The 24,725-nt window shown below is 38.8% G+C and overlaps 1 protein-coding gene across 2 annotated transcripts in view; it reads right to left on the bottom strand.

The window, feature by feature from the left end:
* Window positions 1-24,725, bottom strand: part of PRKACB (protein kinase cAMP-activated catalytic subunit beta) — a 79,015-nt gene that overhangs the window by 46,123 nt on the left and 8,167 nt on the right. The window contains exon 1 of one of the 2 annotated variants that reach the window (XM_034437096.3): window positions 12,622-14,246. The exons of the other annotated variant lie outside the window; for it this stretch is intronic. Within the exon in view, the coding sequence (XP_034292987.1) occupies window positions 12,622-12,808 (187 nt within the window). The 5' untranslated portion in view covers window positions 12,809-14,246. Of the gene's footprint in view, window positions 1-12,621; window positions 14,247-24,725 lie in introns of those variants that run through there. 2 annotated transcript variants of the gene reach the window in all.

Raw genomic sequence — 24,725 nt, 5'->3', positions numbered from 1 at the left:
CTTCCTCAGAGAGGGAAGCTTGGCTGGCGGAACCAGGGAAGCGATCTCGATCCCAACCCGCCGTGGATTCCTCTAGGTCCTGAGACCCTTAGGAATGACTGAGGCACTCAACATAAGAAAAAACCTCCGAAGACACCCTTTGCTGTAGGACCTGGGCAATGCCCTGACAAATGGCATCCAAAATCAAAGCTGCCACAGCTGGAGAGTCATGGGAAACCACCTGTGAAGAAGGCAGCATCGCTGAAGTCGCGGGTTTGAAGGAGACTGAAGAGTCTGCGTGAACTTCTGCAATAATAGTCTGTGCTGGGGTGGGTTGCTCAGAGGATAGAGGAGCAAATAACAAGGCCGCATCTGCGGGTGGCACTAACTCCGAGGGCTGGCCCATCCAGAGACAATGATGCCCCAGTATGCCCTTGTGATGTGGAAGATTGACCTGCAAGGGTAGAAATAGGAGACGGCTGGGTAAAAGAATCAACCACCCGAGGGTGGAGGAGCCTTCTTTTTGGCCTTCTGCTGGGCCTTATGGATTGCCCGTTCAATGGCCTTATGCCTCCTCTCTTTGGCTTTTGAAGCCTTGGAAGCCTTGGAAGGCTTAGTGTGCCTTCCAAATGTGCCAGAGGGGGTGACATGTGCCCCCAGGATCGTTTATTATGAGGGGCTATGCCAGAGGTGCCCTCACTAGGGTCGTTGTCAATTGGCCTCTTCCCCTTGGTAGATGCCACACGGGCTGACTTGGAAACGATGGCATCTGCCATTTTGAATTTCCCAACTGCGGCCCCGTTAGAAATGAAATTAACAGATCCCCTCAGCGGGTTTCCAGCCCGCTACTCACTGCGCTGCGTAGGTGTACTTGCAGCCTTGCTTAGGGCTTCCTTCGATGTGAGAAAAATGCTCAGCTAGACAAAACGAACTGTCATTCGAGCCACCAGTCACTAGCCTTCCGGCAATAGTGCAAATAAGAAAATGGCACGGAATGGATCATCACGCTAATTGAGGCTGCTGAGCAAAGGCTCTAAACGCAGCTACCTCTACCCATTGCTGATGGTCTGCCTCGGAGAGTGCATCGGGAGGACTCATTAGCACTGCCAGGCGGAGCCGCCAACTGGCAGTCCGATGCCACCACGTGGCCCTCAGCAGAGTAAGGCAAAGGCCTTTCACACTGGGAGACAATGTCCACCGATGTTAGGGAGAACAAATGCCTATTAAACTCTAAAGGAGCAAAAGAGGTTGAAGAATAGTATCTCTAGCAGAGAGATGCAACAGACACGTCTGTCCAAGCAAGACCAAGTTGATAAACTAGAAGGCACAGGAAGAGGTGGGACTAAAAGATAAGCAGACTCGGTCCTAATGACTAAAAGACAGAGAGTTAACCCATGCCTGACTGCCGTTCCCACCGAGCAGGAGAATAGGACATTGAGCCCTATTTATCAAAGTAAAATTCAATGGTGAGAAAAGTAAGGTTTTTCCTCTTAGGCAAGAAAAACTATATGTACAGGTACAGAATAGTTGGTACCTGTGGCTCAATAGTAATAACTGTGAGAGGGATCTAGGAGTCCTAGTGGAGAACCACTTAAATATGAGCCAGCAGTGTGCTGCAGCCACCAAAAAAACCAACTCAGTCCTAGATTGCATTAATAGCAGGACAGAATCAAGATCACGTGAAGTGTTAGTACCACTTTATAATGACTTGGTAAGACCATACTGTATCCAATTTTGGTCACCATGATATAAAAAAGGATGTTGAGATTCTGGAAAGAGTACAGAAAAGAACAACAAAGATGATTAAGGGGCTGGAGGCTAAAACATATGAAGAATGGTTCCAGGAATTGGGTATGTCTAGTCCAGTGAAAAGAAGGACTAGGGGTGACATGATAGCACTGTTCCAAAATTTGAGGGGCTGCCAAAAAGGGGGCCAACCTATTCTCCAAAGCACCTGAAGGCAGGACAAGAAGCCATACTGGAAACTAATCAAAGAGAGGTCCAAACTAGAACTAAGAAGAAATTTCCTGACAGTGAGAACAATTAATCAGTGGAACTGCTTGCGTCCAGAAGTTGTGGGTGCTCCATCACTGGAGATTTTTAAGAAGATATTGGACAGCCATTTGTCTGAAATGATATAGGGTTTCCTGCTTGAGCAGGGGTTGGATTAGAAGACCTCAAAGGTCCCTTCTAACTCTATTATTCTGTTAAGAGGTTTACAGAATTTCTAAATTATGAAATGGGCGATCTCCTTGGTGCTGATAATGATGCAACAGAAACCTCAGGATTTCTGTCAGCAGTGATGGATTCAGTGATCTGTCCAAGAGATGAAGGCTCACCAACCAAGTTTTTGAACATCCTAGGAAGCTAAGGGGAAGATGAGCAGGTTGCAGCAGTCTTGGTATCTCCTACTTTTAAAGCTTGTGAGACCATTTGAGAATGGTCTGTAAATAAAAACACCTGAGGTGAACTTGTTTAGTAAAAGCCTTGCATGATCTTCATTAAGGCAAAAGGACAAATAATTCTAGGGACTTTTAAGAGTTGGGAGAAAAATGAAGAAATTAAGAGCAGGAAAAAAAAAACTACCGTATTTTTCGGAGTATAAGATGCACCGGACTATAAGACGTACCTACCTTTTTTGGTGAGGAAAACAAGAAAAAGAAATCTGCCTCTGCCTCCCAGCAATTTTGCCTCATTGCAGCAAACAGACTGCTTTACTTTCATTTTCATTTTTAGCATAGCTTGATTAGCACAAGGGAAAAAAAAAAACTGCTCCACCAATTTACCTCCTTGCAGCAAGCAGCAGTGGCCTGCTGAGAGTCAGGAGGCCGATCCAATCAACTTGTGCTAATCAGGCTGTGCTGAAGCTGAAAGGAGCTGTTTCTTCTTGCTGTTTGCGCCAAGGAGGTAACTGCTGGGAGGCAAAGGCCAAAGGGTGGGGGCCAGTGGGTAGGCGGGGCTACATTCAATGTATAAGACGCACCTAAGTTTTCACCCCCTTTTAGGGGGGGAAAAGGTGCATCTTATACTCTGTAAAATACAGAGAAAAATAGAAGAAAAACAGGCTCCAATAGGTATCTAACACCCAGAAGCTGATGAAACAAACAGCTGTGAGCAATATAGTTTAATTCTATTAAATTTCTAAAATTTCTTTTTCCACTTTTCTTCTTAAATTAATTCATACTTAAAGTATATTAGTTTTTGACTTGCTTAGATTGTATTCATTGGTTTTATTGTGATTTCTCTCTCTTAAGATACATGTGTCAAACTTGCGGCGTCACACTGCCGTCACGTGAGGTATCACAATGTTCCCTTCGCAGAGCTGGGGTGGATGTGGCCTGCACAACTTGAAGGAGACTTTACCTTTTATATCAATAAACTTTAATTTGCAATTGTTAGGAAAAGCTGCATTGGTTGAAATTTTTGCCTATGAAAACTTTGTATGAGAACAAATGTATATAATGTGATATTATAGGATTCTCTGGTACTCTTATATTCTAAAGAAGTTAACTGTTTTGGTGCCAAGTGCCCAAAGTGTGTGAACGCGAATGCATGCGTGTGCCCAAACCCCTAAAATGCAATGCGATCACCCCCCGTGCATGCGCCTCGCCAACCCCGCGCATGCACCTCGGCACCCCCACACCCCATTTTGGGCCAAAACATTGTGGGCAGCTACTTCCAGCCTTTGTTGGTGTAGCTGGGCATGACTCCGCCCCGAGACACTGGCTTGGCACCACCTCTTTGCTGGCACGAACGGCCTGCCACCACAGCCTCTTTGCTGGTGCGAACGGAGCCGCAGCCTCTTTACTGGTGTGAACAACCTGCAGCTGCAGCCTCTTTGCTGGCACAAACGGCCTGCAGCTGCTGCCTCTTTACCAGTGTGAAGGGCCTGCAGCCACTGCCTCTTTGCTGGCACGAAGGGCCTGCAGCCAGTGCTTCTTTGCAGGCGCGAGCCCCCCCCCGGCCGTTTTGGGCCTGGAAAGCCTCCTGCACCAACCTGGAAGGCAGAATGGGGCGTGGGGGGGGGCATGCGTGCCATAGGTTCGTCATCATAGTTCTAAAGCATATAAATAGATTAGTGCAGATAAAAATTCCAATTGTCATGAATTTAATAATCCCTTGTTTTCTGAAAGCAGGGTGGAGGCAGAATTTTATATGACTAACATTAAGACTATTTTTCTATTATGGGAGTAGAAATTTCCTCTTTATGCCAATTGCAACTCTTTTTTTAAAAAAAAATTGAACCTAGCTAGATAATTTGAACCAAATTATCTAATCTTTCTTTTCCATAAATAGAAAGGCTGAGAGTTGATCAATTTCATGAAGCAACCTAATCTGGAATTTTAAAAAAATCCTTCCAGGAATGCATCAACATGCTATATCCAATGGTCTTCATAAATAGATCAATTCCAAATTAGGGGAAATATAATTTAACATTTCATCCCAAGAATCTGGTTCATCAAAGTATCAATACCCAACTAAGTAGAAACACACCAACACCTTCGTTTTTTAAAAATACCTAAGCAGAATCAACAAAACAATAATTTCAAAGTATGCTGAAGCTATATTCATTTTTACTATAAATAAATCCTAATCCTCTGTATGCTTCTATAATTAGTGTATTGCAAATTGGGAAATATTAGATTTATTCCAGTTTATTGTATGTATGTATGTATGTATGTATGTATGTATTTATTTTTTATTTATTTTTTATTATTTATTTATTTATTTATTTATTTTTTATTTTTTATTTATTTAAATTTATATACCGCCCTTCTCCCGAAGGACTCAGGGTGGTGAACAGCCAAAGGTAAACTTTACACAGAATACAAAAATTTAAGAACAGTTTAAAAAACATATTAAACAATTTTGGCCCAACAATTAAAATACCCCCTTTAAAATTAAAATTAAGCAATTGGAGACGTTAGGCCAGCCCGGCTTGTTGAAATAAAAAAAGTCTTGAGGGCCCGGCGGAAAGTACATAAATCCGGAATCCTCCGTATCTCCAGGGGGAGCTCGCTCCAGAGGGCAGGTGCTCCCACAGAGAAAGCTCTCCCCCTGGGGGTCGCCAGTCGACATTGTTTGACCGACGGCACCCTGAGGAGCCCCTCTCTGTGGGAGCGTACTGGCCGGTTGGAGGCTCTCGGTGGCAGAAGGCAGTCTCGTAGGTACCTAGGTCCTAAGCCATGGAGCGTTCTAAAGGTGGTCACCAACACCTTGAATTGCACCCGGAGGATCACCAGAAGCTAGTGCAGCTCGCGCAGGAGAGGTGTTACATGGGAGCGCCATGACGCTCCTACAATCACCTGTGCAGCCACATTCTGGACCAGTTGGAGCCTCCGGGTGCTCTTCAAGGGGAGCCCCATGTAGAGAGCATTTGGTAAATGTACCTATTTACCAAAGTGTCATACCATTTCCTCAAATTTGATAGACTTTTGATAATCATTGAAAAAAACCATGACACCTCTGTAGAGCAATGAACTATATGCAATTCCTGCTCCTAAATACCATGAAAGTTACACACCTACGTTTACATCAAACTAAATACTGAGGAAGCTAATAGGCATTCTTAACAAGTATGTCTCCTTTTAATTACACTGCAAATAATTCCATTAATAATTATTCAAGTAGAAGAATTAGACTAATTCGTTTTTATCCAATATATAAATTTTACTAGATATCCCTTTTGAAATAAAGAGTTCAAGTTGCCCCATTTTGAAGGCTTTTCTTTTGCATCTAAATTAAGCTAATATGGCTGCTATATTATTATGAGAATAAATCTTCTCCCAAGTTTGGAAGTTCATTAAAAGAATGCAGTCACAGTTTTAATCTAGAAGTGTAGAAGATATTTGATACTATTAAAACAATGACATTCAGAAAGGCACATGCATTAGACATTTCCATTGATGTTATTAAAAATATAAGGATAGTTTGCCTGTTCTTGGAGATATATCATGACTGTTTTAATAAAAGGACATTGCTTTTATTGTGCAATGAGACCTAAATAATACTATATGGAAAGCAGGAAAGTATCCAATATACTGTTAAATGTCAATGCTATGATTTAGACAACCACTTTGCATGAATATTACCATCATTAATTCATCCAGCACAATGTACTTTTATGAAAGGATACCAATCCTCTAATAATATAGATCATTAGTTATAATAACATTCTATTCTCTTTTAAACATTAATAGGTATTCATTTGGAGAACATAAACCTGAATAAAATTCCATATACTGAGAATTAATGTAGTTATACCTCTGGAAATTATCACTGAAGTCTCTTGTAAGCATTATATTATTTGTTTCAATGCTAAACCAGCGGTTTATCAGTGTCCCCCCCATCCCATTTGTTGGCTTAATATATTTTAATAAATGTTCAGTACACAATAAATATAATTCATTGAACTCTTATGTTCCCAAATATGCTTTTTATTATTTTAAAAAACTTTCTACAACATTAACTTTCTTCCCCCTTCTTCTAAAAAGTGCAATTGCTTTATCATGTATCGATAGGGTAGGGCAGGGTAGGGTAGGGTGAGGTGGGGTGGGTAGGGTAAGGTAAGGTAAGGTAAGGTAAGGTAAGGTAGGGTAGAATAGAATAGAATAGAATAGAATAGAATTCTTTATTGGCCAAATGTGATTGCACACACAAGGAATTTGTCTCCGGTGCATAAATACTTTAAATGCAACCAAAATATCTCACATTTGCCAATCCTATATTTATTTGATCCCAGGGTATGATATCTGACATCTCTATATTTATAACTATGTAACTGCTTCAAAAACCAACTCAGTCAGAATTTCTGAGATCTACATTCTGCATTCCTGCTCCATAGCCTATACATTTCTTTGTATACATCTTGGCTTGGCCTTTGCTTTAGAGAGTCTGTATGAAACTCTGTTGTTTTAGGTGCTGAAACAAGTATTCGATGGCAAATTCCTGGCCCAGTTTAACCTGGTTGATAAATATACTTTCTCTTGAAATGAGCTAATAGTTTCTGATCTGGCTTGCAGCAATCTCTCCAACCTCAGCTTTATCAATTTTGCCTCCAGGAAACAGACTAAGCAGAGTTTGACTCAGACCTACAAAGTAATAGATCTAAACTTACCACTATAGAGACCACGCTGTTACTCTTTATGCTATCCGTAAATATCTTCATATCATCCTTTCCACCCACACAGAAAGGCATTCATATTAGCAAGGTCTGATATCTAACCTTAAAGGCGACAAAGGGAATTTTGTTCAATATCTGCAAATAAGAATGCCTGTGAATATGCTCAGATGCAGAGGTTGGAGACAGTTGCACATATTCTGTTCAGTTGTTTCTTATGCCATTTCTCCATAGCAACAACATATAATTGCTCATCCTCGACAAGACAATTTCAAAACATGTATTTTTATGGCATGCTTGTCATTCGTTCCATTCTAATTCTTCTTTGTAGATTATAGCTCTTTTCATATACTTCATATACGTTTCATATACTATATTCTTTACTAAACATTACTAAATTTGTGTTTAATTCTTCATTCTTTCACCTTTCTCTTGATATTAGCATTTTTAAAATATTTTTATATTGACTTTTGAAACAATTCAGAAATCACCTGTTAGTAGTCCGTCAGCCCTCCCAAATAAAGCAGATAGGAAGCACAAGGAAACACATTAGTCCAATTAGATGGACCAATTTTACTTTATTGTAAGGCAACATTAACAAAATCCTGCAAGTCTGAAGGCATAAACTTCCCACAGCTTAATTGCTTAAGCAATTAGGCCTAGTCTTTCCTAAATTTGAGAGAACACTGAAGAAGTGGATTATCTGGACTCCTTTCAGTTGGGATTCAGGCCTCGGTATGTGATTGAAATGCCATTGGTTACATTTATGGATAACCTCTGGAGCTGGTGTGGTAATAGTACATCTTTCCTTGTTCTTTTTGAATTCTCAGCAGCATTCATATACTTCTGGATGGGCTTTGGGGATTACAAATGGGTGGCAATGTGCTGTGTTAATTTTCTTTCTTTCTTCAAGGGTGGCTTCAGTCAGTCATGATAATGGTACAGAAGTCAATCCTCAGCCCCTGTTTTGAGGAAAAGGTGGCAGCTGTGGTTGGGAAGGCTTGTATGCAGTTTTGTGTTGAGCTCTAATTGCACCTGTTCCTGGATCAAGAAACTTCGTTCACAATCACTTATGCATTAGTCACCTTTCAATGCATTACTGCAATGTGCTTTATGTGTGAAGAACATCCAGAAGCTGCAACTGATTCAAAAAGCAATACTGCAGCTAGTTATCCATAGTTCTCAATCAGTGCACATTACATCTCTGCTCCACAAGATTCATTGGCTGTCAGTGTGCTTCTCAGTTAAGTTCAATGTGCTGGTTACCTATAAAATCCTTTATGACACGAGACCAGGTTATTTGGGACTGCCTTTCCTAGATTGTGTTTACTTATTCCAGCAGATCTGGCAGCAGAGGTATGCTTGGATCCTGTCTATTAAGGTGAGCTATATAGTGGGATTCAGGATGACAGCCATTTCTATTCTTTGGAACATCATTCTGCTAAATTTCAGATTAGACCCAATTGTGGTGGCATTTCATAAAGCTCTGAAAACTGGTACTATAACTGGCCATGGGAGTTTGGATGTATGACAGAGCCTGTGGGATGCTTGTGATTTTTTAACCTTGTTGCTAATTTCTATTTATTGTTTTGATAGCATGTTCTTTTGACTGGTGTCTGAGTTATAATGTTGAGATAAATGGCCATATACATTTATTAACATAAATAAAGTAAGTCCAAGAGATTCCCAAAGTACAAAATCTGCATCTAGGCCTCAACATCTTCCAGATTACTGGAAGAGGACTTCAACAAAATTATCGGCATGATCCAGGGTGACAATATACAATTCAATATTGTAAGCTCTGAACAAAATGATATCAGTGGCTAAAGTGCTGTTAAAGTAAAGCCAGTTGCCTGCAATTACTGCAAGTTCAAATCTCACCAGGCTCAAGGTTGACTCAGCCTTCCATCCTTTCGAGGTAGGTAAAATGAGGACCCGGATTGTGGGGGCAATAAGCTGACTTTGTGTAAAAAGAACACCGCTAAGAGGGGCCCGAAAGCCCTACTAAGCAGGTATATACAAAAGTATGAAGGCTATTGCTTAGCGCATTGTAAGCCGTCCTGAGTCTCCGGACAAGGGTGGCATATAAATCGAACCAATAAATAAATAAATAAATATCCAATAGCTTCAAGTAGATCTTAAAAGACTGAATCTTCCATCACCCCTCAAGAGTGCAGTCACCAAGTTAAACCCTCCTCTCCCATAACCATTAATTGGGCTAATTCACTATGGAAAGAGTGGAAGCACTGTAAGAAAATATGCCTCCAATATCCTATCACAAAAGCCAAGGGAAAGAAAAAAAATCATGCATGTTGTCTAATTGCTCAAGTCACTGGAAACTAAAGTAGAGGTATTCAAGACTCCTTATCTGTTGCTGTAATGGGCAGAAGGAATAAACTTGAGGAAGAGGGTGAAGACCCACAACCAAGGCAATGGCTAGATAAGAGAAATCCAAGTCTAGGCAAGAACTGTAACCCGAGAAAGTGTCTTGGGCAAAATCGTCCCTAGTTCTCATGAAGATAAAGGAAAGGAAGAGCATTCAGACTTGCAAGACTCTATTACTATAGCCTTACAATAAAAATAGTATTAGCCTGCATGATTTTGATTTCCTATTCTTGTCTTCCTTGGAGGGTTGGAAATTGCTTCCTAACAATTCATAAATTAGAAACCAATAGCAAACACTGTAGATAGACAAATAGACAGAAACATTCTAGATAGACAAATGAGAAGTACTCCTTCTAACAAAGCACTGTTTTCATTTGCAGGTTAATTTCTATTACTTTAACAGCTTAAGCTAGCAGAAAAAACAGGGCATGAACAAAAACAAATGATGCTCGTTATAATAGGTGGAGAAGAAGGCAGGGTCACCACCAATTCTGATAGCACAAATCAGTGCTCAGCTGTCATCACCTAGACTCTAAATTTAGTACATATTCCCCCCTTTCAAAATAAGAATTATTATTATTACATCTAAAACAATGCACAGAGGGAAAGGTCAATATTTGGAAAACTGTTATGAAGCAGTCTTTTAGTCCCACTTCAAAAACAAAAACCCCTTATGAATAAATATTTCTCAACACATTATTTTTTAAATGTTTTACCACTTACAACTGAAGCAAGTCTGATATTATGAATGCAGAACTGTTCTTGAATCCATATTTCCTTGTTTCAACAAGCTACAGTGTTAAAGTGGGTCAGCTGACTCACAAGTATATAATTACTTATTTAAACAAAAAAATAATTGGTTCAAAGTTTAAACTCTTAAATCCAAAATAACACATTTTCTCACTGCAGAAAGGCAGACGCTATCAACTAAAAACAGTCAGAGATTCATATTGTGAAAAAGCAGAAGGTATTAACTAGGATTGCAATAAAACCATTCTTTATTGTACATGTCAACTCAGAATTCTGCAACACAGATGATTATGAACTGAACAAATAAAAAGCCCAATAAAAATGCAACCTCTCTAATGATTTCCAAGTTAATCCCAGATTCGTAACATAAATCTGGGTTTTTAGATTGGTTCTGTGTTTTCCATTCAGAGCATACATAATGGAATATAGATTTTCTTAAGTTATAAAGATGAACCCAGGCTCATGATTGCAATTGTTTCCGATAGCATAAAATAAGTAACACTATATTGACATTGGAAGCGACTTCCGTCAATATTATAAGATTGATTTAATAAATGTTCATGTTATAAATTATAGATCAATTACTGCTGGAATCCATATAGAAGGCCAGAATTTTTTCAATGAATTTGTTTTACAGAATTTAGGGAGTCTTTTTATTAGTTGTTCCCCAAATCTCTTGAGCCATCAATATTTGGATAGCAGCCCATGGATTTTAAGTACATATATAATTACTTATCTCTCTTTGTGTGTAAAACATATAAATACAAATCTAAGAACATGCTAAAATGTCAATTTTCATCTTAAACATCCTCCTCTTAAGACTATTGTGTTTCAACAACAAAGGACCAAGTAGAATATTCTACAATAAAGTCCAAAATATAATTTGCTCATATATTAATTAAAATTAAAACTAATTACATCTGCTATATTTAAATAGGTACATATAGTACATATGGCACCAGGATAAAGAAACCACTGCATATTGGTATATAACTAATATTATAATATTACATCATATAGGTAATTTAACATATGAAAAAATGAAAGCAACTGTATATCTGTGCCCTTAAAATAAGTGCTACTTTGAATAATAGATTGAAGAATTTTGTATGACAGAAGCAGCTTTTTAAAAATCCCGACTTTTATGTATAAAAGATCTTGTCTGAAAATATGAGGGAACTCTTGATTGTTCCATATGCAAGTTCACAGAAACATATGTGTAAATATTTTATTTATTTATTAAATGTATATGCCTCCCCTCACACCGATAAGGCTACTCTGAGTGGCTATAAGGTAACTTAATATTGAACATGCTAGTAAATATTTTAAAATTAGCAGACTACACATTTGTCAATATTAACTTAATTACTTTATGGAAAAATAGGCGGCACATAATTTTTTAATAACAACAATAACAACAATAATACAATAGGAAGAAGAGAAAGAACCAGCAAAGATAGCAAAATATAAAGACCTGCAAATAGAAATAGAATGACTATGGCAAAAGCAAGCAAATGTAATAGGGCCTTGGATACAATCCTAAAACAACTGAAGCACCACTTGAACACCATCAACACTGACAAATTCACTATCAGTCAATTGCAAAAGGCAGCTTTACTCGGAACAGCTTACATCCTGCAACAATATCTGTAACACCATCAAACATCCACACCTGCCTATCCCAGGTTCTTGGAAAGGACTCGATAGGTAGACAAAAATTAGAGCATAGTAGTCTCATCATTTGGAAAAGTAAGTCAACATTACATTTTCAGTTTGGTTTTATGAAGTTGTGGAACCTCCCTATCCATTTTCCAGCCTCAGTCACTAAACACACCCTTGCTCACGTATCCCAAACATGGTTAGCAACTTCGTGATTGCAAATTATATATGTAGCATGCAGAAACAACACAGACATCCAAGAATTTCTAGTACTTTTAGAAGATATATTTTCAGTTCTAATGTCTTTATGTACTAGCCATCTTCCTCCACATTCTATCAGTCTATGTACCTGAGACCCCCCATCTATCATCACCAGATGCCTTTCTTGGCTGTCTGATAACATCTGGCACATCGTATTCTCCTCTTTCATTTGTAGGTATGACAACAGTTAATAATTTTATTCTAGCATTTTTGCTTTAAAAGACCTACTTTAAATAATGAAAAAATACATATTTAAGCAGACAGAACAGCCTGCGTGGCAATAAATCAACAAAAGAAAACTGGCTGATAGTATATGATGAAAGCCACTGCTGAAGAAAAAGAGCCACAGCCCTGAATCAACTTGCCAATCATTTAGTTTAGCAGTTTAGCTCTCAGCATTTTCCTTTATTTAGTAGGTAATATTGGAAAGCCTGCAGTTTCAAACCAAGGAACCTAAACACACTTACTTGATTTTTCCCACAGTGCAGTCAGTTCAGACATGTCCGAAGATCCATTTTCTGCCGTTACTTTCAATTCACTTACAGAACCCTTGGAGTGCCTATGAAAAAGTCTGTTTGCAAACCCTTCTAGCCTCTGCAAAGCATTAGCTGTCCCAGTACTTGGGTTGCCCTGTGACTCCCTTTGGGTGGCCATTTTTATGCATATAAGATGTAAGTTAAAAGCAAATTCTAATTCTGAATTTAAGAACTGAACACGGAAGCTAAAGACTATGAATGTGTCACACTTCCTGTATGCAGTGAGCTAAACCACAATAGTTTTCTGTTTCCTGTTAATATAAAACCAAACTTCAAGGGCTATTCTCAGCAAAAGCCTCTACATGCCAGTTGAAGATGATGACTAGTAAAATAGTTGTCCTGTTTCTTGTTAATTTTCTCTTTCCAAGTAAGAATAATAGAACAAGTCCATGAGTGCTAAATGTAAAAGTGTGACTGAAAATTAGATCATGAAAGCGTGTGTCACTATACACACATGCAGTAAGTAAGAAAATCTAAATTCTGGACAATTTATTGAGAATGGAGAAATTTTCAAAAAATATTTGAATAACAATTTCTATAGTACGGCAACATCAAGGAAAGCATCTAAAAGCAACTGCAAGTCATATTTACCTTTCTAAAATGGATTTGCAGGTTGCAGAGTATGTACACAGATAGTAGTTACAGTGCAAAACCCTTGGCAGATCTCCTTCCTTGTTTCTAAAGAGTTATGCTGTTGAGCTCTGCACTGTGTCATTGTTGATAGAGAATATCTATGGTTTATAATTTATCTCACTTTTCACATTTATCCAGGTGCTTTACAATTGTTAGGAATGAACAGATAGCAGTCAGAGAAAGAACAAGCATTCCTGGCATGAGAATTTACAATTCTGAAAAAAATACTTTTTATTTCATACACTCATGTTTTTTTAAAACCTTAAATCTATAACAATACTAACCTTAATAAGGTTTGTATGAGTACAAAAACAATCCAAGAAAAAACAACACCCCACATATACACTACACATAGCTTTAAAATATAGTGTTATGCCTTATTTCAAAGCTATTTATGCTCTTAATGATGTTAGGCAATACTCTATGCATGTTAGTTTCTACACTGTTCTGAATGCGTAAATTGGTATTCAAAATTCTGTTGATATCTATTAGGGCTGTACCTGCTCTAAAAAATTTAATAGAAATCACTTCATACTGCACACAAAGGTAAGCACAGTTCCTTTTTGCTATTCATGAAAATAAGACTCATCTTTTTATAGGCTAAAAATGTAGCTGCTTTAAGAATACATGAATTTTAATGAGTCAACTCCTTAAAGTGGTAGTATTCTTTTTCAGTTGCTTGAAAGCAGACTACTTGAATGAACAGGTACTCTTTTAGCACAAGGTCTGCTGGTACACTTATTATCCACTCATTCCAAATTATGCTTTTTATTTATCCACTCATATAGTACCCATCAGCAATTCCTTAATGCTGGTATATCTTTTACAAGGACTTCATAACTGCCCTCCATAATTAGTGTGTGATTCTGGGATATGAATGCATTTGGTTTAAAGAGGTGTCAGTGAATATTATATGCACACAAAAGCACATAGTGCATAGTTCTCCTACAGATGCAATTGATGTAAAAGAAGAATAGCACTGGTCCATTTGTCTAGGTTCCTTCTTAATTTTGCTCACTGCCTATGGTTCCATAGATATTAGAATGAAAAAAAATGACTTTAAGAAATATGTAAAGCAGGAGTGTCAAACTGGTGGCCTGCAGGCCGGATGTGTGACAACACAGGCTACGCCCACCCTGGCTGTGCAAAGGCAAAAAACATTGCAATACATCACGTGACGCGATCATGTTTGACACCCGTGATGTAAAGTCACTTTCAATATCTCCTTAATTGCCTCAAAAACTCTTGCCACCAATATTTTAATAGTTTTTATATTTGATGTTTGCTACCTAGTGTTACTTGTTGAAAAGAGCAGCTAATGAAATTGAATGAATGAGTGAGTGAACGAATAAATGAATACATAAATAAATCTGAATTTCTATTACAGAGATATGGGAATTTATGGAAAGGAAACCTAGAAGCAAGATAGAACTGGTGTTGATGCTTTTGAACTATGGCATTAGAGAAGAATACCATAGAGAATACCTTTTTAGAATTAGTATGGAGATCACAAAGAGAACAACAAATAAATGAATCATTGAACATATCAATCCAGAATTGTCACCTGAGGCCCAAATGACTCAATTTAACACACTTCAGAAACATATGAAGACCAAGCTCTCTGAAGAAGTCTATAATACTGGGAAAGGTGGATGGAAAGAGAAAATGCGGAGGATCAGTAAAAAAGAGACTGAATAACAACAGTGGTGGGTGTAATGCTGGAAGATCTGAAAGACCAGGCTAGGCACAAATCATCATATAGAAAATCTATGTGGTCAAGAGTTGACGCTGACTTGATGGCACACAATCAAACTGTAACAAACTGTTACAGTTATACATTAACTGTATACATTAACTGTAGTGGCACTGCTTCACATATAAGATCAAAACTTTACTATGGTTGAGATCCAAACAAATACTTCAGTTGTTATCCAGGTGCACATGTCCATTCATGTCTATTCACATTAGTTACTGAAAATAAAAGAACTTTTGAAACAAGGGAGACTTCAAAAGTTGCCTACAGAATTACATGGGGAGGGGAGGGTCTTAGGAAGAGCAATATAGTATCTTAATAATTATGTTGAAATGCTTGGGTTCCTGATAACTACAGCAGCTGAAATACAATGCATGAAGCTTAAAATCAGTCAAGGACTGAGATTTATTGATATTCTTAAGACTTTCTAAAAAGATGTTTAGTAAGCCTTTCTTTAGCTGACAATCTAAAAAAAAAAAAGAGGCAACAGCAGTTCTATAAATAACAATGCTAAGAGGAAGTTGTTGCCATGACAGCCCTGATCACATTTCTATTTTAAATTCAGAAGATAACTACTGGCACCTATTGTTGAAACATTAAAACGCAGCCAAAAGGGGCACACGTTAAACTAGTAAATATTTTTATAGCAAAGGGACAAATTCTACTTCAAAATGATATACTAAATACTAGTATAAATATTAGTCTCCGATTTAAAATAATACTTATATAAAATGAAAGCAGTCCAATTTTTGGATTTTTTCCATTCCTACTTGTATGGAAACATGTTAAATAATAAACTAAAATAATGCAGTGTATATAAATAAAATATACATCTTAAATAATCCAATGGTTATAAATGTATTAGAAATATTTCTAAATATTTCTAAAATTTATTAATGTAAGTATTAATATTAATAATATATAAGAACCTGTTTTGTCTAGTGGTTAAGGCACAGACTAGAAACCTTGACACCATGGTTTCACAGTCCCATCTTAGCCTTGAAAGTTGGCTGGGTGACTTTGGGCCAGGCGCACTCTCAGCTCAACCCACCTCACAGGTTTGTTGTTATGAGAAAATATGAGTGTTGGGTATGTTCGCTGCCTTGAGTTATTTATAAAAATAACAAGGGAGAATAAAAATAATACATTTCTATCCCACTTTGCTCCAAGCTTCTAAAATGGATAGCAGTAAGACAGTAAATATTGTCACCAGTATTTTTTTTTAATATATAATTGATAACTCAGTTTCTCAACCCAGCAATGTAATCATCTCTGATGAATGGCTATTATTGGATTATAATTTTCTTTATCTCTGGAACAGTAGAGAGAAGGACAATTGGAGCTTATTTATTATCTGGAGGGAATTGTTTGGTGGTGTTTCTGTTAATTACCCAGATCCTTTCAAAAGGCAGATAATTACTCAGAGCCTTTCAAAAGACAGACAGCAAATAAATAAATAGATAAATAAATAATCAATTTCAGTGTCTTCTGGCATGGGCAACATTTGTGGAAACCATTGAAGGAGGACAACATCTTTCCTCCAACTTCATTCACATTCAGTGATAATTAGGTGCCTGCTTTTAGAAGAAAGAGGGACCTGGAAAAGCAAATATTATTTAATGGAAATTGAGGGCTGTATGGCGGGAAACCTTAGGGATTGGATTTGCTTAATGGCCAGTTTGGGGAATCTAGGGAGGGAGGGGGAGGGAGGGAGGGAGGGAGGGGAGAGGCCCTAGTAGTGCCTCTTATTATTATACAGGCTCTTAAAGGGATAACAGCCAAAAACCTTGCTGACTCATTCCTATCATTACATCATCGTAGCAGCTGGTCACTACCCTGACATTTTTACTAGGAAACTAGCCTTTCTAAAGGGCAGCAGAAAGTACTGAGGGAGTCCAATCAGTCTGATTGAGCATAGAACACTGGGGTTTCTTATCTTACTACTATGCTGTGACTCCCATATTAGGGCTGTCCTTGGACTGTGCTGTGAGGAAGCTTCTATTCTTTAGTCTAGGTAGGCTTGCAGAAGTTTTGTCTGGGGACAGAGACAGTCAATTTTGGGTCTGATAGGATTAGACGAAGAGATGAACTGGATGTAATACTGGTAATGTCAAATGATGGGGTTGGTGGTGGTGGTGAAGGGTGTAGTCTCCATTTTGTTAGATTTATTTTCTCCACTACATAGCATGCATATAAATAAATAAACTTCTAAAAGCTGCTGGTAGTATTCTCTCCAAATCGTGATAGATGAAAGTTAGAGACAGCTCTTTTTTCCTTACTGTGCTACAAGCTGGCACAAATTTTGCCTTGCACAGTAAAGCTAAATGAAAGCATTTCAATAATTAAATCAAGGAAACTTAATATATGGTATACACATAGTAGTGGGACTTGAGGTTGTTTAACTTTTTAATGCAATACAGTAAACTATTAATAAACTTAGAATAGTTTTTTCTTTTTGTACATGCTTTAGGAAAACTATCTTATAGAAACTTTAGATCCCTACCATTAACCATGATATTCCATTTAAATGCGCAGCATGATTGTTTGGAAACAGTGAACAGGCTTTCAGCATACTTGAGATTCAAGTGTCAGAAAAGTTCTGCTTTTGCTTGTAATGCAGCAGCAATGGCTGCAGTGGGAGTCCAAGCAGGTCAATCTGACTGGCACATATATGCAAAAGAGGTGGAGTTTGCAATATGGCACTGCACTCATCATTTTGACAAAAGTAAGTATAATCCTGCAGATGCCTTTATTGTTCAGTGTATACTGTATGTGATGCTAGTGTCCTTTTCCAGCCATAACATGCCATGAAGTGTAAATATAGTTTGAGATAGCTTAATTTGGGGTTATTCTGTATTTGAATGACCAGCTTAACCTTTATCAAAATGTGGTCTGATGGTTTGGAATTTGCACCTTTCCAATTGCAGAGGAGCCAGTAACTACTTTTGGAGCACTAGTCAATAAATGAATCCTAAATATTTTATTGGCCAATAAAATCCTTTAAAAGGGTTGAAAATTTGAACTTCAAGTTGATTATTTAAATATAACTATCCGAGAAAGCCTTTGGCAACCATAAAACTAAAGCACAAATTTAACTAGCCTATTACACTGGTGTTTAAAACTTTACAAACCCATTTGGATTGTCAGTATTTCTACATAAAGATAACCTAAAACATTGACTTGTCCTCTAACAAGTTCTAAAACTAGATAAAGGGAACCGAATTATATAAATGAGCCACAAAATTATACTTGCTCATTTATTTATGGAAAATGATCCAAGTTACATATTTATATTTTCAAAGTTAATGTTTTAGAATTTATTCAAACACGTAAGTCTAAAATTAATGTCACCCCCATTTTATTTTCTGTGAATTCATCAATTCAAAAGCAGCCAAAAGTCCTGCTTATGAATCGCTAAGTATAGGAATAAAGAATTTTAGACTGCCAAGAATATAAAATACTGCAAATCTACAGATTATACCAATATACCAAGAAAGTTTAGCAAAATGTTCTCAGTCTGGCACTCCTCAAATATGTTTTCAGTTTTAGGAATTATAGCCTAATATCTTTTGAGGATGGCTGCTTGGAGGTTGCTCCAAATTGAATATTGTGCATAAATAACGTGTTTCCCTGAAACTAAGACCAGGTATTATTTTCTTTTGATCCCCGAAAAAATGGCTAGGGCTTCTTTTCAGGAGGGTCTTCTTTTTTTCTCATGTACTGGTATCAGGTGGGGGGAAGGGGGGGCAAGCGGTCCTTTGTGCCAGCTTCCGGAAGGGTCGCAGCAGGCCATCCCACGAAACAGTTGCTTTGCGGGTGCTGCTCAGGCCATCTTCAGCAAATGTGATAACCCCCCCCCCACCTGCAGATCGTCCTTTCAAAGAGGAGTTTCACCACGATGAAGAGGCGGCTGGAGGCAGTGTTTGCGTCGGGTTGGGCTTTCTCCTGCCTGTTCTCCTTTTCTCAGTCTATGCTGCCTTACGCAGAGCTGATAAGAGAGCTGCAGCACCCGCCAGGTGCTGCAGCATTGAATAGGCATGCAGGCCAGCACTCAGCAACCCAAAGGCGGCAGCGGGTGAGGCAGCACAGGCAGCACAGCTCCACCCACAACGCCAGCAGCATGGGGCTTGCTGCAGCCGAGAAGTGTCCCAACAGAAGCTGGGCCAGCAGGCAGGGTGGGTGAGAAGCTCTCTGCCAGTCAGGCACTGAAGCTCCGCCACTGCCACTGCCACTGGGGATGGGGTGTGGGGGAGAGAGAGAGATCCGATCCAACATCGAAGGGCTGGCAATGTTCTTTCTCTCTCTCTCTCTCTCTCTCTCTCTCTCTCTCTCTCTCTCTCTCTCTCTCTCTCTCTCTCTCTCTCTTTCTCACACACACACACACACACACACACACGTCCTTCACACACACACCTCTTCCTCCTCCAAGGCAGCCACATCCCTTCACTAAACTGCTTTGCAGCTCCGTTCTCCACTGCACGTTCAGAGCAAGAAGTCTGTGGAACTATGGTAAAAAAAATAGTTCAGACCTTCCAACTTCTCATGAAAAAAATCTTGCGAAGTTGTGTGTGTGAGGGACCTCTGTGTATGTTTGTGTGTGTGTGTGTGTGTGTGTGTGTGTGTGTGTGTGAGAGAGAGAGAGAGAGAGAGAGAGAGAGAGAGAGCACATTGCTGCCAGCCCTCCGAGGTTGGTTCATATACACACACACACACACAGACACACACACACCCCTCCAGTGGAAGTGGAAGCGCTTCAGTGCCTGGCTGGTGGGGAGCTTCTCACCCACCCTGCCTGCTGGCCCAGACACTTCTTGGCTGTTGTAGGCCCCATGCTGCTGGCATTGTGGGTGGAGCTGTGCTGCCTGTGCCGCCTCGCCCGCTGCCACTTTTGGGCTGCTGAGCACCAGCCTGCATGCCTACTCGGTGCTGCAGGCACCTGGCGGGTGCTGCAGCTCTATCAGCTCTGCATGGGGCAGCACAGACTGAGAAAAGGATAGGCAGGAGAAAGCCCAACCCGACACAAACACTGCCTCCAGCCGCCTCTTCGTTGTGGTGAAACTCCTCTTTGAAAGGACGATCTGCAGAGGGGGAGATTACCACATTTGTTGAAGACGGCCTGAGCGGCACCCGCGAAGTAACTGTTTCGTGGATGGTGGGATGGCCTGCTGCGACCCTTCGGGAAGCTGGCACAAAGGGCCACTTGCCCCCTCTTCCCCCCGCCTGATACCGGTACATGGGGAAAAAAGAAGACCCTCCTGAAAAGAAGCCCTAGCCATTTTTTCGGGGGGGTCAAAAGAAAATAAGACCTGGTCTTATTTTCAGGGAAACACGTTATTTATACACAATATTCAATATGGAGACATGCAGCCACGTATGGCAGGACGCTCGAGTTGCGAACAACCCAGGGATTTGGGTGGCATTTAAGTGGCCGGGATGCCTGCAGGATCTATGGCTTCCAAGGCAGGTGAGGCCCAAAGAGGAGGCGCTGTGAGGGAGCCCTTTTTTCACGTTGATCAGACAGGGATCACCCACGCAGAGGCCATGCCTCGGGGCTTCACCCTGAGCAGGCGCTGAGTGGAGGCGGGGGTGGGCCAGTCCCCTTACTCGGTTGCCCTCCGCCATTTCTCATCGTGTGTGTGTGTGTGTGTGTGTGTGTGTGTGTGAGAGAGAGAGAGAGAGAGAGAGAGAAACGGCAGAGAGGAAACCCTTTCAAACAGTGTTGCCTGCAATTCTTGTTACTCCCCTCCGTTGTCTCTCATTCTCTCTCTCACACACACAGAGACATTTGATCCCTTGAAAGAGACAGGCTGGGCTTTGCTTCTATCATAGGCACGTGCTTCCCACAATCTTCCACAATTACCTGTCCTTTTCTCAAGCAGCATCAGCTGGGTAGAGGCGGGGGAGGGAGCCAATTCTGATGGGTCACATGGCTTTCTGCCTCATCGTAGCAGCAGCCTAAGGAACACCCAAGCTCCAGGCCTGGCGGAGCGCAAACTGTGGTTGGCGCCTGCTCCATAGCCACAAGATGAGCTGCAGAACAGAGGGGTCCTCGGCTGCAAGGTTGCCTGGCACCGTGGGCAGGGCTGGGGCTAGCAAGAGTGCGCTGGAAACATCTCCAGGCACCCAGAGAGACAGAACTCCTGGCCTTCTCTGGATCAACTGATCCGCGGCTCAGCAGCCATGAGGTGACCAGGGAAGGGAATGGCTACCTCCTGTGCTAGCCACACCTACCCCCTTCACTAGGGCTTATTTTTGGGATAGGACGTATATTAGGCCCACCCCCTAAAAAATCAGGCTAGGGCTTATTTTCAGGGTAGATCATATTTTCGGGGAAACACGGTAGTACAAATGTAAAATTAAGCATTCTATTCAAAGTACTTATATAACAATGTTAACTTATCTGTAACCCATTAGTGATATCAGAGGAGCTTTGAAAAAGAATCTGTAGTATTCAAACATGACAAACATAAAAGTAACTTTAGTGGAACTGCATCCAATCTGAACTTGCCAATAGCAAAGAGGTAGTTTTCAGCAGTTCCCTCTGTCATTAATATATTTGATCCATGCTATTCTTGGTTGGTTAAGGCATCAAAGGAATGGACATATGGGTAGATTCTTGCAGTACTGTAGTAAATGCTTCTTTGAGAGATGGGATGGCACAGCCTGTTTTCAAGAGACCTTCCTTGGAACCAGCTGAAATGGACAATTTCTATCCAATCTCCAATCTTCCCTTTTTAGGGAAAGTTATTGAGAAGACAGTCAGACAGACTCCAACTTCAGAGGTCCCTGGAAAAAGCAGACAATCTGGATCATCTCCAACTAGGATTTAGACTGGGGTACAGTATTGAGATAGTATGTGTGGTGCTTATTGATGGCCTGTGGCCAGCTCAGGATGGGGATGGTGTATTCATCCTGGCTCTCTGATTTCTCGGAAGCCTTGCATACCATCAATCATGGTATTATTCGGGACCAGTATGGAAAAGGGTCAGTTGGTAGCTTTGAAAAAGACTAGGAATTATGTGTGACATACTCACCATACACACACTTTTGAGGTGGGAAATTATACTATGGACTCCTCATTCCTCGTTCCTTTCTTCCTCTGCGTCTACTCCCCAATGGTACCAAATGGGATAGTGAGAATGTACGGTAGCATGTAAATGCACTAAAGTTTAAATATTCTATTTGGGTAGAAGGGTAATAAGCCCTGCAATACTTTTTTTTCTACAAGGAGAGGATGGACAATATCTGTATTGTCCACATCAATAACTTGGATGAAACTCTCTGAACTGAATTAAATAGGCGTCCAAGCACCTACCAATGCTGATATGAATTCTTTTCACCCAAAGAATCTTCCCCCACTGTGCAATAACTAATGTAGCTATATATATTTTCACCACCACTATGTTCACTATTTAACTTTACAAATATACATACCACATTCACATAATATAATTCACAGAATTACGTCACTGAAGTAATTACTATATTTCTAGGCACTCGGTATCCATTTTTATATATTATGCAAGCTTGTTTATAAACTTTTCAGTGTAACTGTTATAATCTCAAACTAGAAGTACAAAATACAGTTAAGAGCACAATATTTTATTATTTTAAACTCAGAAGAAAGGCAGTAAGGCTTAGCATTACAAAATTGAAATTCAAAATTATATTTTTTCCATAATCCTGAAACATGTTTAATACTTTTAAAACTTTTTACTTAGTACAGAAAAACTTTTTACCAGAAATGAAATCTATGAAGTAAGGATTTAACACAGAGAACTTTCTCTTTGGTTTTTTTTTTAAACAAATCTATACCACTATCTAGAATGTCCAAGAATATATATATGCCAAATCAAGGATTAATGAATAAAATCTTTGGGGGTACTAAAACAGAGGAAAAAAGCTACTTATAACACGATAAAAATTTACAGAGCTATTATGATTAGAAAATGGCAGTGACACAGGAAAATATGTACTAAGAATTAGTAATTGCTAAAGACAAATAAGTATTGCATTGTGCAGACTTATAAAGATATATGCTTGTCTGATTAGACAATAAACCAAGAAAATTAATTTTCTTTCATGTTGGTAAATATATCAAAACAATTAACATTCATAATTTTTAGGTACATGTGATGCTAATAATGTAGTATCAAACTATTTTTGAAAAGCTAATTTAAATTATTTTAAATATGGCTAATGCCATCTCACACTAATTTGACAGTTAACTTACTGTATTTCAAATTTATACACAACTTCACATTCTATCAATTTTTAACCTTTCAAAAATACCGTACGACTAATTATTTTACTGCAAAGTTTGCTTCACGTCTGCATTTCTATATTATTTCTCACACTACAATGGTGAAAAACATGAAGAAACATTTTTAAAGAGACAATTTTATTAGAACACAATTCATGGAACTTTAATGTTTACAAAAAATGTTACTATAACACTGCTTAATAAATGAGGTTAAAAAATTAGCACTAATAAGAATATACTGTGTACTGAACTCTTTCAGAATAGCTAATATTAAAAATTAACAATGTATCAGTACAGGTAGTCCTTGACTTACAACCACTTGTTTAGTGGCTGTTCAAAGTTATGGCACAGAAAAAAGTGATTTATGAACAGTTCTCAAACTTACGACCACTGCAGTGGCCTAATGGTCATATGATAAAAATTTGATTGCTTGGTAAGTAGCATGTATTTATGATGGTTGCACTATATTGGGGTCATGTGATTGCTATTTATGATCTTCGTAACTGGCTTCCAATAAACAAAGTCAGTGTGGGAAGCTGGATTTGCTTAACGTCCATGTGAGTCATTGAACAACTACAGTGATTTGCTTAACAACTGTGATAAAAAAATAGGCCCAACTTACTTAACAACAGGCTTGCTTAGCAATGAAAATTCTGGTCCCAACTGCAGTCGTAAGTTGAGGACTACCTGTATTTCAACATTGTTTGATGATTACATATTTAATAGCAGAAAAAAATAATAATCAGAGTACTTACTTAGTTATTAGTAATCAAATATTTGCAGGCAGTTTCACTATTTTGGTGGAACACAATTTCATTAGATTGAAAAATAATATTTTGTAATTAAAAATTAGAGATCTTTAGCTGTTTGCCATGATACTAATGGCATCAGGTAGGGTTCTGTTCTGTGCTAGGTATCATTCCTGTTTTTTAAAAAAACTTCCTTTCAACTACAGTATATTCATAAAATCTACACTTTATTAGGATACCTTACGATACTAAGCAGTAACTTTTAAGCAGTTCAGATAATATACCTTTAAATGTTGCATTAGAATTATCACATGCTAGAACACTCTAAATATGAATTAAAGAAATGTAACTAGATTAAAATGTTCTGAATCACTACATTATTATATATAGTTTTAGTATATAAACTAAAAATCTTGTATTAAAAATCTTGTTTGTATTTGACTATCATATCATAGTCATTTTAGTAAGTTCTGTGTTAGAACAAGAGCCTACCCATTTAAATTCAGGAATGTTACAATAAGGTTTAAAACATTCCATTATTATGTGTCTTTATATAATAACCAAAAATAGAAAAATCAATTGAAAGGAATAGAAATTATTCATGAATTTTAAAGTGAAATTGCTTTGGCTATTTCTT

This window comes from Pantherophis guttatus, chromosome 3 (assembly GCF_059756535.1).
Source record: "Pantherophis guttatus breed Tessera chromosome 3, ASM5975653v1, whole genome shotgun sequence".
NCBI classification, from domain to species: Eukaryota; Metazoa; Chordata; class Lepidosauria; order Squamata; family Colubridae; genus Pantherophis; species Pantherophis guttatus.
Note: the sequence above shows the minus strand (reverse complement) of the source record. Positions and strands in the feature narration are given on the sequence as shown.